This window comes from Ictalurus punctatus, chromosome 20 (assembly GCF_001660625.3).
Source record: "Ictalurus punctatus breed USDA103 chromosome 20, Coco_2.0, whole genome shotgun sequence".
NCBI classification, from domain to species: domain Eukaryota; kingdom Metazoa; phylum Chordata; class Actinopteri; order Siluriformes; family Ictaluridae; genus Ictalurus; species Ictalurus punctatus.
In genome coordinates this window covers 10,797,869-10,814,856 of record NC_030435.2, presented here as the reverse complement: position 1 = coordinate 10,814,856, position 16,988 = coordinate 10,797,869, and the positions used below count along the sequence as shown (strand labels likewise).

General features: G+C 37.9%; 1 protein-coding gene across 2 annotated transcripts in view; it reads left to right on the top strand.

Annotated features, from left to right (window-relative positions):
* The window catches only part of epc1b (enhancer of polycomb homolog 1 (Drosophila) b), a 127,656-nt gene extending 111,296 nt beyond the window's left edge, over positions 1 to 16,360 (top strand). For both annotated transcript variants that reach the window (XM_017495214.3, XM_017495215.3), the window contains exons 12-14: positions 4,307 to 4,442; positions 8,891 to 9,212; positions 12,290 to 16,360. In XM_017495214.3, coding sequence (XP_017350703.1) covers positions 4,307 to 4,442; positions 8,891 to 9,212; positions 12,290 to 12,362 — 531 coding nt within the window. In that variant the 3' untranslated portion in view covers positions 12,363 to 16,360. The remainder of the gene's footprint in view (positions 1 to 4,306; positions 4,443 to 8,890; positions 9,213 to 12,289) is intronic.
* Positions 16,361 to 16,988: the final 628 nt, after the last annotated feature.

Here is a 16,988-nt window from a genome sequence, read left to right as displayed (position 1 = left end):
AGAATTTCAGCACTTAGCAGCTGTCTTGAATCCTATTGCCTTTTGTCTTCAAGACTCATCTTGCTCCAAATAACCCTTTATCATTTAAAAACTACATAATGTTTAATGTGCCTGGCCAAAATATACAGCACCCATCAGGTGGATATTGGTAAGAAATGACAATTCACTGTCATATCCCAATAGATACAAATCTACAAACTGTCATTCTATGTTTAACTATTACTATTACATAAAACTATTACTTTGTGCTTGATTTACATGCCCCCTGATGCCTCTGTAGCAGGACAAATTGGTTGACGAGTTGTCATCCCCATACCTGCCCATGGGCGATTTTAATATTAACCTCGGCAAGGGCTTTAGATTAAACTAACTAAATATGATGTTGATCTGATTAAATCTCGGGAAGGATTTTGTAGGTGGCGCTATGAAGCCATTTTGCCACAGTCAATCCTAAAACCTGTATCAGATATAAATGTTCAACTTTTGAGGTGTGTCCAAAGTTTCATGAGTTTTCAAGCATGTTTAGGCCTCAAAAATGTGATTTGTTTCATATCCAAAATTGTCAGGCCGCCACAGACTTCAACGAAAACTCTACAACTTTGCAATTTAGTATCCCCAAGGCTTTTAGATTAGATTGACTGAATATGATGTTGATCGGATGAAATCTCTAGGAGGAGTTCGTTAAAGTACGAAGTCTGGAAATGGCTGTTGCCAGTAGGAGGTGCTATGACTATGGCTGAATATTGGCATGTAGATGTCTTCAAGCTTAGACTTTTATCAAAAATGTGAAGTTTGGAGCAGATTGGACATTGTATGTTTGAGTTATAATAACTTCCTTTTTCATGGCGAAATTTGTGAGACCCCCACACTGTGGAGTGAAAACTCAAAAGCTTTGCAATTTAACATCGCTACGGCCTTTAGATTAGACTGACCAAATATTAAGTTGATCTGATGAAATCTCTAGGAGGAGTTGGTTGAAGTACAAACCTTGAAATGGCAAAATCTGAGCAAAAATGTAAGAAAAAAATTTAAATGGGTAACTTCCTGTTGAGTTTAGTGCATGGATTCTTGAGACTTTTTAGTTAGTATTGGCATGTTACACATGTGTACCGAATTTCGTATATGTAGATGAACAAGGCGCACATCGTTGAAATTTTGTAGGTGCAACTATTGAGCCATTTTGTGCTATTCTGGAACCCCATCACGTAAATTTTCACCAGTTCTGCAAAGTTTCGTGAGTTTTCAGGTATAGTTAGGCGCTCAAAAATGCGATTAATTACACAAAAGAAGAAGAAACGGAGCAGATCCAATAGGGCTTCACACCATCGGTGCTCAGGCCCTAATAATAAGGAAAACAATAGGGGCTTCGCCCTTTCAGGGCTTGGGCCCTTATAATTGTGAAAAAAAAAAAAACATTCCAAACACAATAGGGCTTTAGCACTTCTGGTGCAGGACAAGCTCTGCACCTCTGGTGCTCGGGCCCTAATAAATATAGCTGCAAGCAGCAATTAAGCTACCAAGCAAAAAAAGAGGCTAAATCTTGTGATTTTTAGTCAAATTGCGCATGCTTGTGATGACAGGTACCAAGTTTTGTCTGAATAGATTAAAGCTCTTCGTCAAATTCGTTCACAAGTTATTTGAGAACGGGTTGACTAATCAACTTGAATTCCATAATCAGAGGAAAAAATTTTTGTTTCTAGTCCTCAAGATTCAAAAGTTATTAGCATAAATATGAGTGAAAATTTGGACAGTTGGTGGCGCTAGAAGGTTTGAGTTAGAGATTCCAAATTTACTGAATTTACAGTTCAACTTTGCTGCAAGCAGTTCTATGGGCTGCCATAGACTCGAGCAGAAGACAAAAACTAACGGATACAGTAGGTGCCTACGCACCTTCAGTGATTGGCCCCAAATAATAATAATAAACAGAAGCATACTAACAATAATAATAGGTTTCCTCCGGATGGAAGAATCCTAATAATAATAATAAGATGATGAAAAATGCTAAGAATAATAATAGGTTTCCTCCTAACGAAGGAATCCTAATAATAATATAAAATTAAATAATAATAAAAATGTTAAGTAAATGTGGATGGGTTAACATGGGAATCTCTAGAAATGTGTGATAATCCTTGTATCCCCCAAACAAGGAGCCCCTGTTCTTACTCCCCACATAAGTTGACCCATCCCTCTCCAGCGTCATTAACAGCTTTGTTTTGCAAATGTCGCAATCGAAGTCATCCCCCAGCCAAAAGTGAAATCTTCAACTGAACTCTGCATTGAAGAGTTTATGTAACAATTCTAAAGAATTATATAATGCACCCATTGATGTATCATAATTTGAAATACATCAATTTGATTTGTGTTCTTAGTCTACAATGATGTGTAAATATATTATGCAATAAGGAATGTTAAGTCTTGTAGACAATGCTAAAAGAGAAAATTTTTACAGTATCTCACAAAAGTGAGTACACCCCTCACATTTTTGTAAATATTTGATTATATCTTTTAATGAGTACACCCCTAAGTGAAAATGTCCAAATTGGGCCCAAACTGTCAATATTTTGTGTGGCCACCATTATTTTCCAGCACTGCCTTAACCCTCTTGGGCATGGAGTTCACCAGATCTTCACAGGTTGCCACTGGAGTCCTCTTCCACTCCTCCATGATGACATCACGGAGCTGGTGGATGTTAGAGACCTTGTGCTCCCCCACCATCCGTTTGAGGATGCCCCACAGATGCTCAATAGGGTTTAGGCCTGGAGACGTGCTTGGCCAGTCCATCACCTTCACCCTCACCCTCAGCTTCTTTAGCAAGGCAGTGGTCATCTTGGAGGTGTGTTTGGGGTCGTTATCTGCCTTGCTAAAGAAGCTGAGGGTGAAGGTGATGGTCTAAACCCTATTGAGCATCTGTGGGGCATCCTCAAATGGAAGGTGGAGGAGCACAAGGTCTCTAACATCCACCAGCTCCGTGATGTCGTCATGGAGGAGTGGATGAGGACTCCAGTGGCAACCTGTGAAGCTCTGGTGAACTCCATGCCCAAGAGGGTTAAGGCAGTGCTGGAAAATAATGGTGGCCACACAAAATATTGACAGTTTGGGCCCAATTTGGACATTTTCACTTAGGGGTGTACTCACTTTTGTTGCCAGTGGTTTAGTCATTAATGGCTGTGTGTTGAGTTATTTTGAGGGGACAGTAAATTTACACTGTTACACAAGCAGTACACTCACTACTTTACATTGTAGCAAGTATCATTTCTTCAGTGTTGTCACATTAAAAGATATAATCAAATATTTACAAAAATGTGAGGGGTGTACTCACTTTTGTGAGATACTGTATATATAATAAAGAAATATTGTTAACTTGAGGTGTAAAATGTCTAAAGATGCGTATATCACATTCAAGCGCTTATGTTATATAGATGAATATATTTTATCTCTGTAACAATGTGTGTAAATTTATTATGAAGACATGTTGGTTGTAAAAGTTAATGCTAAAAGACATTTATGTTTGCCATTAAAATTACCCTGACATGACATAAACGTGATATATGCATTCTAAATGCGTCACAGAAGTAAGGCCAAAATAATGTTAACTTCACGTGTACCCAACATGTTATAGAATGTGTACAGTTCAAATATCACACTGTATAAAAAATAAAGACGTATGTGTGTGTCATACATTTAGTGTGGTCTTGTAGGCAATGCTAAAAGAGAAAAAAATTATATATAATAAAGAAATATTGATTAATTAATTAATTAATTAATTCAAATGTGTACATTGGTTCTACATGATTGAACTGAGTTACATTATCATATGTTGTCATACATCCAATGTGATTTGCTCATTACTTTCAATGGCCTGAATAAAACCTAACTCTTATGTGGGAAGGCCCACATAAGAGTGTGATATCGGTGGTTAAGGAGTTTTTATAATATTCATATGATACCTATATGGTAGTTATACACAATCAGTATCACATATGGCATAAGCTACATGATTCTTTTTCCATTTTTAGTAGTTTTAATATATGGGAACAGCTGCCTCCTTACTGTTAATGTCATTTTGAAGGGTTATTGCTTAAAAGTAAAGCACAATGTACTTAATTTAAATTGATCATACCTTCAGACATACTGTATGATCACCTGCGTCAGCTCAACTGTCATACATGAAGCACGATATACATACAGTGGTAAAATAGATTTGGAAATTTCATCTAGTTTGAAATATGCTTTGATCATATTAACAAAAGAAAAAAAATTGAATATAAAAAACATATTTAACTTATATCTTCTTGTTTTGTTTTAGACTTTTTCATCCAAGATCATAGACTCTGCGAGTGCACAATTTGCTGCTTCTGCACTGGTGACTTCGGACCAGCTGATGGCAATGAAGGGTAAAGAGGAAGGTGTTCTGGGAATAAATGGCGTTATGTCAGCCTCAGGTAAAAACACATCAAAATTAAATCAGGGTTGCAGCTCATTCTTAAGTCTTAAAATTGATTAAAATAGATTTTTTTTAATGGCACATTTTAAAAATGTATTAAATATGTTTTTTAAACTATGTTATTTTGAATTTTCGATTTAAGGATTATTTAGAAACCTTTTTGCACACAACAAAATGTCTTTGAGAATGTAACTTTTTGTCATTTTATGTTTCTATGTTTGTTTTGTACATATTTACGTACCTAGCACTGGTTCACGTAACCTTTCCTACCTTTTTTCCTCCACTTGTTAGAAGGGGATATGACAAGAAAATGGAAAAAGTGCAAATTCAGTGAAAAATGGTAGGAGGAAAATACCTATTTAATGTATGCCTAATGGAGATTAAAGCTACGTTCACACATGTAGCGGTTTTATTTCCAGTCGCTATACTATGAAGTCACCAGTCACGTTTATCAGTGGGTAGCACAATTAGCATTCCATTTTTGACAACAAATCAGTTTTCTTGCTGCTAAAATTAGACATCCTGGAGGGAGAGTGTTTGTATATAAAATTCTCCAGTGTATATTGCATCATATCATACGAGATGAAGAAACAGTGTGTTCTGACCATCTATCTTCGGCGAAAACACAACGGCAATTAGCTTAGCAAAACCAAAATAATAATAATGAAACACACTTACATTTTGTTGCAATCGAGCAAAATCCTGGCGTGGATCCAAACTCGGTCAGTGAGTGTCACCATCAGTATGTCATCCACTATCTGTTCGATGGTGAATCCGGAAGCCGTCCTGCAGCTCCTCCGCCGCGACCTCCATGTTTTATGGAAGTGAAGTGTCCAGCTTGGGGCTGTTTGTTCCTGTTTGCCTCAGATCTTCACTTCTTCTGTCAGCGAGCACTGGAGTCTACATAGGGCCACACTCTACTGTCTTCACTCCCAATGGTTGTCGCTGCACCAAGTCGCTCCAAATTTGCATAAAGTTAAACTTTTCTCAAATTTGTTGCATCACTGGACACACCCACATCTAATCGCCAATGGTCGCTGTTGTTCATGTCACTGGAAGTCGTCAGCTCTCATAGAAAAAGAATGGTCTCCGGTCGCTTTGTCACTGTGAAATTTAACTCGAAATATAAATTTATGGAGACAGTTAAGCATTATCTTTTGTTCTAAAGATATTTTCATGATTTTGTTGCACATTGTAAATAAAAGGTCAAGTAGGTCTGTAAATAAAATGGTCAAGCATGCCATGTATGTGGGGTGGCTAGAGCTGAATTCTGGTAAACAGCAAAAAAAAAAAAAAGTGTTTTTTATTCAAGTTATTTTCTAACCTTCCACTGATGTCTGTCTGCAAAGGTCACATCAGGAAAGGAGCCATTTTCAGTTTAACAAATGCTGCATTAAATACATTCAGTCTGCCTAAAGTCATTTAAACCTCACTAACTGATTAGCTCACAGTTTAATCAACTTTTTTTGCAGAGACCATAGGAAAATTGATTTAATCCTGTTTTTAGTCAGATTTTTGCTGACAAAATGTCTGATGCACCTGCGTGGAAGAGTTCTTTTCTTACCATAATTTAATTGAAGAAGTGGAACTTTCATATATTCTAGATTCATTACACATGAAGTTAAATATTTCAAGCCTTATTTTGTTTATTACTTATTATTTATTACTTATTTTGTTTATTATTACTTTGTTTTGTTATTAAGCATGATGGTTACGGCTTACAGCTCATGGAAATCAAACATCTAGCATCTAAAAATATTAGAATAAAGAATTTATAATACAGCAATATTGACCTGAGAAGAGCGCTAATCAGCTAATTAATTCAAAACACCTGCAAACGTTTCCTGAGCCTTTAATCTATGCCTGGTTCAGTACACACAATCACAATCATGGGGAAGATGGAAGTAAATTTTGCATTTCATTTGGTAATCAAAGTCCCCGAGTCTGGAGGAAGAGTGGAGAGGCACAGAATCCAAGTTGCTTGAAGTCCAGTGTGAAGTTTCCACAGTCAGTGATGATTTGGGGTGCCATGTCATCTGCTGGTGTTGGTCCACTGTGTTTTCTCAAGTCGAGAGTCAATGCAGCGTCTACCAGGTGATTTTAGAGCACTTTATGCTTCCATCTGCTGACAAGCTTTATGGAGATGCTGATTTCCTTTTCTAGCAGGACTTGGCACCTGGCCACAGTGCCAGAACTAGTAGTAACTGGTTTGCTGACCATGGTATTACTGTGCTTGATTGGCCGGTCAACTCGCCTGAGCTGAACTGCATTGAGAATCTATAAGAGACACCAGACCCAACAATACAGACGAGCTGAAGGCCACTATCAAAGCAACCTGGGCTTCCATAACACCTAGCAGTGCCACAGGCTGATTGCCTCCATGCCATGCTGCATTGATGCCGTAATTCATGCAAAAGGAGCCCTGACCAAGTATTGAGTTCATAAATTAACATACTTTTCAGAAAGTCGACAATTTATGTATTATAGATTCTTTATTCTAATATTTTGAGATACTCTGTTTTTTTTATTTCCATGAGCTGTAAGTTATAATCATCAATGTTAAAACAAAAAAATCCTTGAAATATTTCACTTTATTTGTAATGAATCTACAATATATAAAAGTTCCACTTTTTGAATTAAATTATGAAAAAAATGAACTTTTCCATGATAGTCTAATTTTTTGAGATGCACCTAACTGCAACTATACATTTCTGAATGGTCTAAAATTCATCTGCACATTGGCCTGGAGGAAGTTTAGACCATTCTTCAGTGCAGAACAGCTTCAATTCTGGCATGTTGGTTGGTTTCCGCACATGAACTGCTTGCTTTGGGTACTTCCACAACATTTCTATTGGATTAAGGTTCTATTGGACTTGGCCATTCCAAAACATTAGGTGGATTCTTCTTTAACCATTCTTTGGTAGAATGAATTGTGTGCTTAGTGTCATTGTCTTGCTGCATGACCCACTTTCTCTAGCGATTCAGTTTACGGATAGATGTCCTCATATTTTCCTTTAGAATTTGTGGGTATAATTAAAAATTCATTGTTCAATCGACGATGACAAGCCGTCCTGTCCTTTAGTTGCTTAGAAATTACCCTGTGTTCCATGTGACCTTGCAGACTCATAGACTATTACACGTCTTGCTCTTGGAGTGATCTTTGTTGGTCGACCACTCCTGGGGAGGGTAGTAATGGTCTTGAATTTCCTCCATTTGTACACAATGTGTCTGACTGTGGAATGGTGGAGTCTAAAATCTTTAGAGATGATTTTGTAACCTTTTCCAGCTGGCTGAGCATCAACAACGCTTTTCCTGAGGTCCTCAGAAATCTCCTCTGTCCGTGCCATGATACACATCCACGAACATGTTGTGAAGATAAGATGTTGATAGATCCCTTTTCTTTAAATAAAACAGGGTGGTCACTCACTCATAGATATGTAATATTGGATCATTTTCCTCAATAAATAAATGACCAAGTATAATATCTTTGTGTCATTTGTTTAATAGGGTTCTCTTTACCTATTTTGAGTACTTCTATTTTGAGTAAAATCTGATGATGTTTTAGGTCATATTTATGCAGAAATATAGAAAATTCTAACTAAGCACCACTGTATTTGAATGTGTGGTTTTGTTCTGGTGTCGACATGGTATGAATTTTGATTGTTATAGCTGTCTACCACAGTATAGTGGAGTTGAAATTAACTAATGAATTAGATCTAAAAGTGCAGACTTTAATTTGAGGGTATCTACATCCAAATCGGGTGAAAGGTATGAGAATTAGAGCACCCCCCTCCCTTTTTTAAAAAAAAATAAGTTAAAAAGGCTAGAGTTCATTTCAACTGTGCCATTTGGATTTGGAATCTATTGCTGTTAACTCCTAATACGAAGAGCTGTAACTGCCAGTTACGCAAGCAATCATTAGGTTGAAAAATCAATTTGCAGTCAGGGATTAGTTTAGCAAAATGTGTTGTGTAGTGAAAGTTTCTACCAAAAAAATGACAGAAAAAAGGTCTGTCCCAAAACATGCCTTTACTAACTGTCTGCACTTGTGTTTTGTAAATGTTTTGTTTTTTAACATGTCCCTTCTATCAATTAAAACATTTACCTGTAACATAATAGCTCTTGGCACAGAATACTATTGTACTTTTAGGTTTCTGTGGGTTACTGTCAGTGGTAGCTCAGTGGTTAAGACATCAGACGGGCCCAGCACTCTGCCAAGCTGCCACTGCTGGGCCCTTGAGCATATGAGGTCCTTAACCCTCATATGCTCAATTGTATAAATGAGATAAATGTAAGTCGATCTGGATAATGGTGTCTGCCAAATGCTGTAAATGTACTGTACTACACTTCATCGGCAGGTGTTAGGGTTTAAATTAAACAAATTAAGCATTGTGAATTTTCCTGCCAGCTTTTGTCAAGAAACATGCATCTCATATTTCTATGCAGGAGTCTATAAAGGCTTGCAACACACAAGAACAACCTCCATCAGCCCCATCCCCAACCATAACCATCATCAGTGCAAAACACCTACCTCCAACCCCAACAATGGAACTTCCTCAGCTAATCACCATGCTGGCTCAGACAACCCACAGGTGCTATTAGCCGGGGCAATGAGAGTGGGTGTGCCATCACCAGGTGCAACATTAAGTATGCGGCATCTGCAGCGTCAGCTCACAGTTCCAACTTCTGCCCTTAAACTTGCTGCCAATGTCAGTAGGCAGCTCCCTAAAGTCACAACCAGCTCCACCACCCTTGACCTGGGCACCAGGTGAGTGAGCTTTGTTTGAAACCTTCATCATAACACACATTTTCTTTTTGAATAATTGGGGTGTCACAGCATTGCCACCTGACTGGGTCTCTAATTTCATCCTGAGCACTCTCCGAGAGGGGATTTACCTGTTTCCCTGTGTTTGCGTGGGCTTTCTCTGGGTTCCCCACTTTCCTACACCAACCAAAAACATACGGGTAGGTGAATTGGCTACTCGAAATTACCTGTAGGTTTGAATGAGTGTGTATGGTGCACATGTCTTCCCAGTTTGGACTCTAACTTGACCAACTCAGTCAAAGAATTTAAATGTAACATATAATAAAGATTTTGGCTTCCCTGATCTAACACTTGAATTGATGATTAACAATGACGGTTGCTAATAAATTCTATCTATGAAAATGGTTACAAAATATGAAAAATATGTTTAACAATATGACACACCCAAGATCTTTGAATAGGACTGGTTAAACAATTTTTTTAATCTAGATGTTAAAAACTCTTAGTCTCAGTGTACACTCACATCCACATTAGGAACACCTCCACATTCCTTCAGTTATTTAATCTGCCAATAATGTGGAAGCAACACAATGCAAAAAATCATGTAGATATGGGTCAAGAGCTTCAGTTAATGTTCACATCAAACCTGAAAAAGAAAAAATGTGTTCACTGTGTCTTTGATCCTGGCATGGATGTTGGTACCAGATGGGCTCATTTGAGTATTTCATAAACTGCTGATCTCCTGGGATTTTCACATGCAACAGTCTCTAGAGTTTAAACAGAATGGTGCAAAAAACAAAGAGAAAAATGGCCAGATTGGTTTGAGCAGCCAAGAAAGATACAGAAACTCAAATAACTCTTTACAGCCTTGGTGAGCCAAAAAGCATCTTAGCATGCACAAAACATCGACATTGAGGTGGGTGGGCGGGCTACAACAGCAGAAGGCCACATTGGGTTCCACTCCTATCAGCCAAGAAAAAGAACCTGAGGCTATCATAGGCATAGCTCACCAAAACAGTTCAAGACAGTGGACAGTTCAAGACAGCAAAAAGATCACGTGATTTGATTTTCCTAGTCTTCAACGGTCCATTTTTGGTGAGCCTTTGCCCATGACAGCCTCATATTCCTGTTCTTGTCTGACAGGAGTGGAACCTGATGTGGTCTTTTGCTGTTGTAGCCTATCCACCTCAAACTTTATTTATCAAAATTATTTGATTATCAAGATTATCATAATCTGGCACCAACAACTATGCCATGGTTAAGGTCACAGAGATCACACTTTCCCCATTCTGATGTATGATGTGAATATTAACTGGTGTTTGAACTGTATCTGCATGATTTTATGATCAGATAACTGCATGAATGTACAGGTGTTCCTAATAAAATGGACAGAGTGTATAGTTGAATACATCTTACCATTGACCTTTTAAAAATATAGACTCTTTTTTTTTTCTTTATTTCATTTTATAATGACAAAGTCATACATAATGACCAGGCATTTAATGGAACTGTTCTGAAAAATATATTTAAGATTCTGTCCTACCGTTGGGGAACAGAATGATTGTGCTTTTTCTTTAGTATAAAGACACTCCCGGAAGTGTTCATTCTTATTTACTGCCTAAACCGACATAAAATAGAGATGTTGTTTAATAGAATCTGTCAATTACGCTTTCAAAGAATTTAGGTAAGTTATTAAGCATAGATACAGCATACATACATGTTATGGTCATGTGGCCTACTAATGAATGAGTTCAGCTTGCATGGCCATGCCCCCTATAGCAAGCACTTAAAGGACAAAATGATCTTGAAGAAAGACAAAACTATGGATCTGATTATTTATTTATTTGTATATTTTATATAAAGATTTACAAGGATAGGTAAGACACTTCTACAACTGTGTGTTCCACAACTACAAATAGACGCTTTCAGAGTGGTCAAACTCACCATCCATGAACTGATGTGAAGAGATGTAAATCTAAAAAAAAATTGGTCAAGTAAAATAGCTAAATTCCTATTAAGCAGCTAATCTTCTGTTCATTCCTCTATACATGCATCCATCTCAGATTTTTGTTAATGCAATATCTCAATGTTTGAATGTTTGTAAGATTTATATGCAGTTCATCATTATCACCAGAAGATGAACAGAGATGTTATACGTTCATATTCAAGAACGCAAGGCTCATTTTCTGTCTGTCTGCTTTTTGCCATGGATATATCTGTGTGTTCATCAGTCCTTGTTTCTGGTTGAGATTCTCATTAGCACAATATTTCAAGAACTTTGAATGTTTGTGGGACTTATCATTGTAGCCAGCAGATGAACTGATTAGATTTTGTGGATTAGATCCACAGCAAAGTCAAATATTTGAAAGTCTTTCTTCAATAGCATCTGTCCTGTTTGAAGCATGTGTTAAGGGTATTTCTGGCATGCAAAAAAAGACTAGATTTGTTAATGTGGGTGGCATCCCCATCGATAGTGTTGATGTTGAGTTCTACTTGATTTCTTTGTTTTACCATTCTAAAAGCGTTCACTTTTCACTGGAAATTATGATTGTTATGGATGTGAAATCTACATGAAAATCTGTATTTTTGAATTTGATATTTGTATTTAGGGTTCTAATTTTTCATCAAACCCATAACCTATAATTTCAGATTATGTTTAAAAAACAAAAAACAAATCATACCACAGCTAGAGTTAATTCACAAAGAATATAGTTCAAAACAGAAAAACACTGTTTGAAAATGTACATTTGTTAGATACACAGAGAAAAAGGAAAAAAATTAATGTGACATTATATAATTCAAATATACGAAATCCATGTACAATGTATATACAAACTTTCACCAGCTTCCAAGCTCCATTCAAAGCTTGCTACATACTGTGCTTTATTTATTTTTAAATGCGTCAATCATGTTACTATGGAAGATGTTTTTATGTAGACTAAACTTGAGTGATTTTCCTTGTGCAAATTCATTTAAAGACAGTTTACTGCAAAACATGAAACTGTAATTTGTTTGTGAAACAAAACAAAAAACCTCACCATCTCAGAGTAATTATTTTTGTATTGTTCTTATTGTTTCAGGGAAAATCATGATCAGGAGCAGCCATCATTGAACAGTATAACCGAAAACACTGTAGCAATGCAGGTTACGTAGCCCTGCCTTTATCACCCTGAGATTTGGGGTGTCTAATCTAGGTGCTGTGCATCAGTGACATTGTGTGTCCAGCAGCTGTTGGAACTAGACTGCAGTGCTTGCCATTTTTTTTTTTTTGTGTTAATGTCACTTGTAAATTATGAAATAAGCATTTATTCTATGTACAGTACTACATATTTGTAATATGGCCCTTTGTATATAATATTTACCTGAATACAGAAATTGTTCATTTATGTTTTGCACTTAGGGAGGGGGTTCAAAAAACTAACTGCGACTTCTTTGGAGTGAATGGTGGTGTGGATGTTCATGTGGTGATGTGAGATCAAATGCATGGTGTAAACCTGCTGTTTTATTTATTAATTGTGAAGTGTTTACAGGAATTTTTTGTTTGTATTTTTATACTGTGTAATTTCTTGGTAGTGTGGGTGTCTGCATATAACCATATTATGTGGAAGTTTTCAGGTTTTTTTCCTCCCTTGTCTGTTCCATTGTAATACAATCAGCTCCCCTCATCTGTGTCAAAGTTCAGTTGTGTGGACACACACACGCACGTACTTGTATGTGTATACAGACACAAACATACAGGATGTGGCCAAAAGTTTGTTGACACCTGACTGTCATGCCCTTATGTGGGCCTTATCCAAACTGTTGCACAAGGTTGTAAGCACACAATTATATAGAATGTCTAGTACTATGTCCCTTAGTTCTAGTGACTATGGCCTCTCAGTTCTAGAGAAAATCCCTTCACTAGAACGAAGAGTCCCAAACATGTTGCAGCATGACAGTGCCCCTGTGCACAAAGCAAGGTCCAAGAAGACATGGTTTGCTAAGGCTGGAGTGGAACTCAAGTGGCTTGCACAAGAGCCCTGAACTCAGCCCCACTGAACACCTTTGAACTCCTGAAACCCCTAAACACAATCATTATAAGGGGTGTCCACATACTTTTGGCCATGTTGTCTACCACAGTATACTGATTTGAAAGTAAATAATGAACTTTCAAAGTGAGGACTTTCAGCTGTAATTTTTGTCCCCATGTAAAGGACCAAAAGTAAGTGGACAAACTAACAATCATAAATTAAATTTGCAAGTTGCAAATCCTTTGCATTCAATGACTGTCTAAAGTCTGCAACCTATAGATCTCACCAGATGCTGGGTTGCTTCCCTGTTGATGCTCTGCCAGGGAGTTAATACAGCTGTCTTCAGTTCCTGCTTATACTTGGGGCATTTTGCCTTCAGCAAGTGAAAGCCAAACTCAATTGTTTTCTGGTCAGGTGTTTGACTTGCCAATGCAGAACATTCCGCTTATTTGCCTTAAAACAGTCAAGGGTTGCTTGCACTGCACTGTAAAGCACCGTCCAATGGTTTTTTGAAGCATTTAGTTGAATCTGAGCAGATAATACAGCCCTACATACTTCAGAAATCAGTCTGCTGCTTTGGTCAGCAATAAAGGAACCAGTTCCATTGGCAGCCATACAGGCCCACACCAGAAGTTGAGAGTATGCTTCAGATCATAAGCAGTTCCTTTCCTTCTCCATACTCTTCTCTTCTAGTGATGTCATTCTTGAATGATTTGTTCATTTTGAACAAATCTGGAACGACGAGTTGTCTGACTGGTTTGATCATTTTTGACTGCGTATGTGCTGCAACATCATAGGTTCAGTACAGGAAACAGAAATGATTAGTTCACCTCTCGAGTCTTCAGGTTTGAGTCGTTCGTTCTTTCAGTGACTGCCCCATAGGCAATGCACCATGCAATACCGCAAACAGAAATGATTAGTTCACGTCTTGAGTCTTCGGGTTCAAGTCGTTCATTCATCACGTCACAGCCCCACTGCATTCAGTGGCCCTATGTCGCTCTATGGGGCGGTCACGGGATGAATAAATGACTTGAACCCGAAGACTCAAGAGGTGAGCTTATCATTTCTGTTTTCAGGGAACAGACGTGACAAAAGAAAGAACGACTCAGAACAGGAGGTGAGGTGAACTAAAAGACTGCATTGTTTATTTTTTATTTCAAATGTGATCAACGTTTGCGTAAGTACTAGATGTGTTGGGGAATTTAACATGTAACACTTTAATTATATTCTGCTGAAATGAACAAAATGACTTAAAAAGATTTGTTCATTTTGCTGAACGAGATTCAAAGATCTGAGTCAGTGAAATGATCCGAACTTCCCATCACTATTTTATTCCATTTTTTAGGCTTACCACCTTTTTATAAAACCCTGTGTATTTACTCTGGTGTAAGCTTCTCTTGATTGTTGACTTTAACACACATCTCCTATCTCCTGGACAGTGTTCTTGATCTGGCCAATTGTTGCAAAAGATTTTTTTTTTCCTCCCTCAGGGAAGGAATTCTTCTTTCATCTACCACAGTTTTCTATGTTCTTCAGGGCCTTTGGTGTTCACTGGTGTGTTCTTTCTTTTAAGAATATACCAAATATTTGAATTTGGCCACACCTAATGTTTTTTTTATTATTATTTTTCAGCCGGATGGTGCCTTGCTAGTTACAGATCTTTGGATTTTATTTTGAGGGTTAGCAGCAGCAAATGCAAATACGACAATTTAAATCAACTCTAGACCTATCTGCTTACTTGTAAGTGAAATAGTGAGGGAATAATGAGAACAGCTGAGCAGCCAGTAATTTTTTTTTATTTTTGTCCCTCAAAAGGGAGGACCACATATAAAATGATGTAATTCCTACATTGTGTACTCGATCTGGATGTAAATACCCTCAAATTAAAGCTGGAAGTCTGCACTCTGAGCTCATATTCATTATTTAATTAATATCCTATGTGCTATGGTAAACAGCTAAAATAACAATAAATTTGTCAATGTCCAAATATGTATGGGCCTGTTCAATGCATCCGGAAAGTATTCACAGCGCTTCACTTTTTCCACATTTTGTTATGTTACAGCCTTATTCTAAAATGGATTAAATTCATTATTTTCCTCAAAATTCTACAAACAATACCCCATAATGACAACGTGAAAGAAGTTTGTTTGAAATCTTTGCAAATTTATAAAAAATAAAAAAAAGCACATGTACATAAGTATTCACAGCCTTTGCCATGACGCTCAAAATTGAGCTCAGGTGCATCCTGTTTCCACTGATCATCATTGAGATGTTGCTACAACTTGATTGGAGTCCACCTGTGGCAAATTCAGTTGATTGGACATGATTTGGAAAGGCACACATCTGTCTATATAAGATCCCACAGTTAACAATGTATGTCAGAGCACAAACCAAGTCATGAAGTCCGAGGAATTGTCTGTAGACTTCCGAGACAGGATTGTATCGAGGCACAGATCTGGGGAAGGGTACAGAAACATTTCTGCAGCATTGAAGGTCCCAATGAGCACAATGGCCTCCATCATCTGTAAATGGAAGAAGTTTGGAACCACCAGGACTCTTCCTAATGCTGGCCACCCGACCAAACTGAGCGATTGGTGGAGAAGGGCCTTAGTTAGGGAGGTGACCAAAAACCTGATGGTTACTCTGACAGAGCTCCAGCGTGTCTCTGTGGAGAGAGGAGAACCTTCCAGAAGAACAACCATCTCTGCAGCACTCCACCAATCAGGCCTGTATGGTAGAGTGGCCTGATGGAAGCCACTTCTCAGTAAAAGGCACCTGCACCTGAAGGACTCTCAGACCATGAGAAACAAAATTCTCTGGTCTGATGAAATAAAGATTGAACTCTTTGGCCTGAATGGCAAGCGTCATGTCTGGAGGAAACCAGGCACCAGTCATCACCTGGCCAATACCATCCCTACAGTGAAGCATGGTAGTGGCAACATCATGCTGTGGGGATGTTTTTCAGCAGCAGGAACTGGGAGACTAGTCAGATCGAGGGAAAGATGAATGCAGAAATGTACAGAGACATCCTTGAAGAAAATCTGCTACAGAGCGCTCTGGACCTCAAACTGGGCCAAAAGGTTCATCTTCCAACAGGACAATGACCCTAAGCACACAGCCAAGGTAACAAAGGAGTGGCTACAGGACAACTCTGTGAATGTCCTTGAGTGGCCCAGCCAGAGCCCAGACTTGAACATCTCTGAAGAATGGCAGAAACTGCCCAAAAATAGGTGTGCCAAGCTTGTAGCATCATACTCAAAAAGACTTAAGGCTGTAAATACTTATGTACATGTTCTTTTTTTGTTTTTTAATTTTAAGAAATTTGCAAAGATTTCAAACAAATTTCTTTCACATTGTCATTATGGGGTATTGTTTGTAGAATTTTGAGAAAAATAATGAATTTAATCCATTTTGGAATAAGGTGGTAACATAACAATATGTGGAAAAAGTGAAGCACTGAATACTTTCCAGATGCACTGTATCTGTATCTCTCACTGCTGTTATTTACCCTGTTTTTTTTTTTTTATTGCATCACCCCTGTCCTTCTGAAGAGTATATGGTTTTTGTGTGGCTTTTTATGGTTTGTTATGCCTGTAAAGGGGGCTCTGCAGTAGGCACTTTGTATGAAAAATAAGAGAAATGAACAAAGGACCTTTTTCCTCTGTAAGAATTCTCCCAGCCACCAGATGATTTCCTTTGGAAACTGTGAGAGCTCTCTTCTAGGAAGAGGATGGTACTTCACAAGGTACTTCTGTATGTACCGTAATCT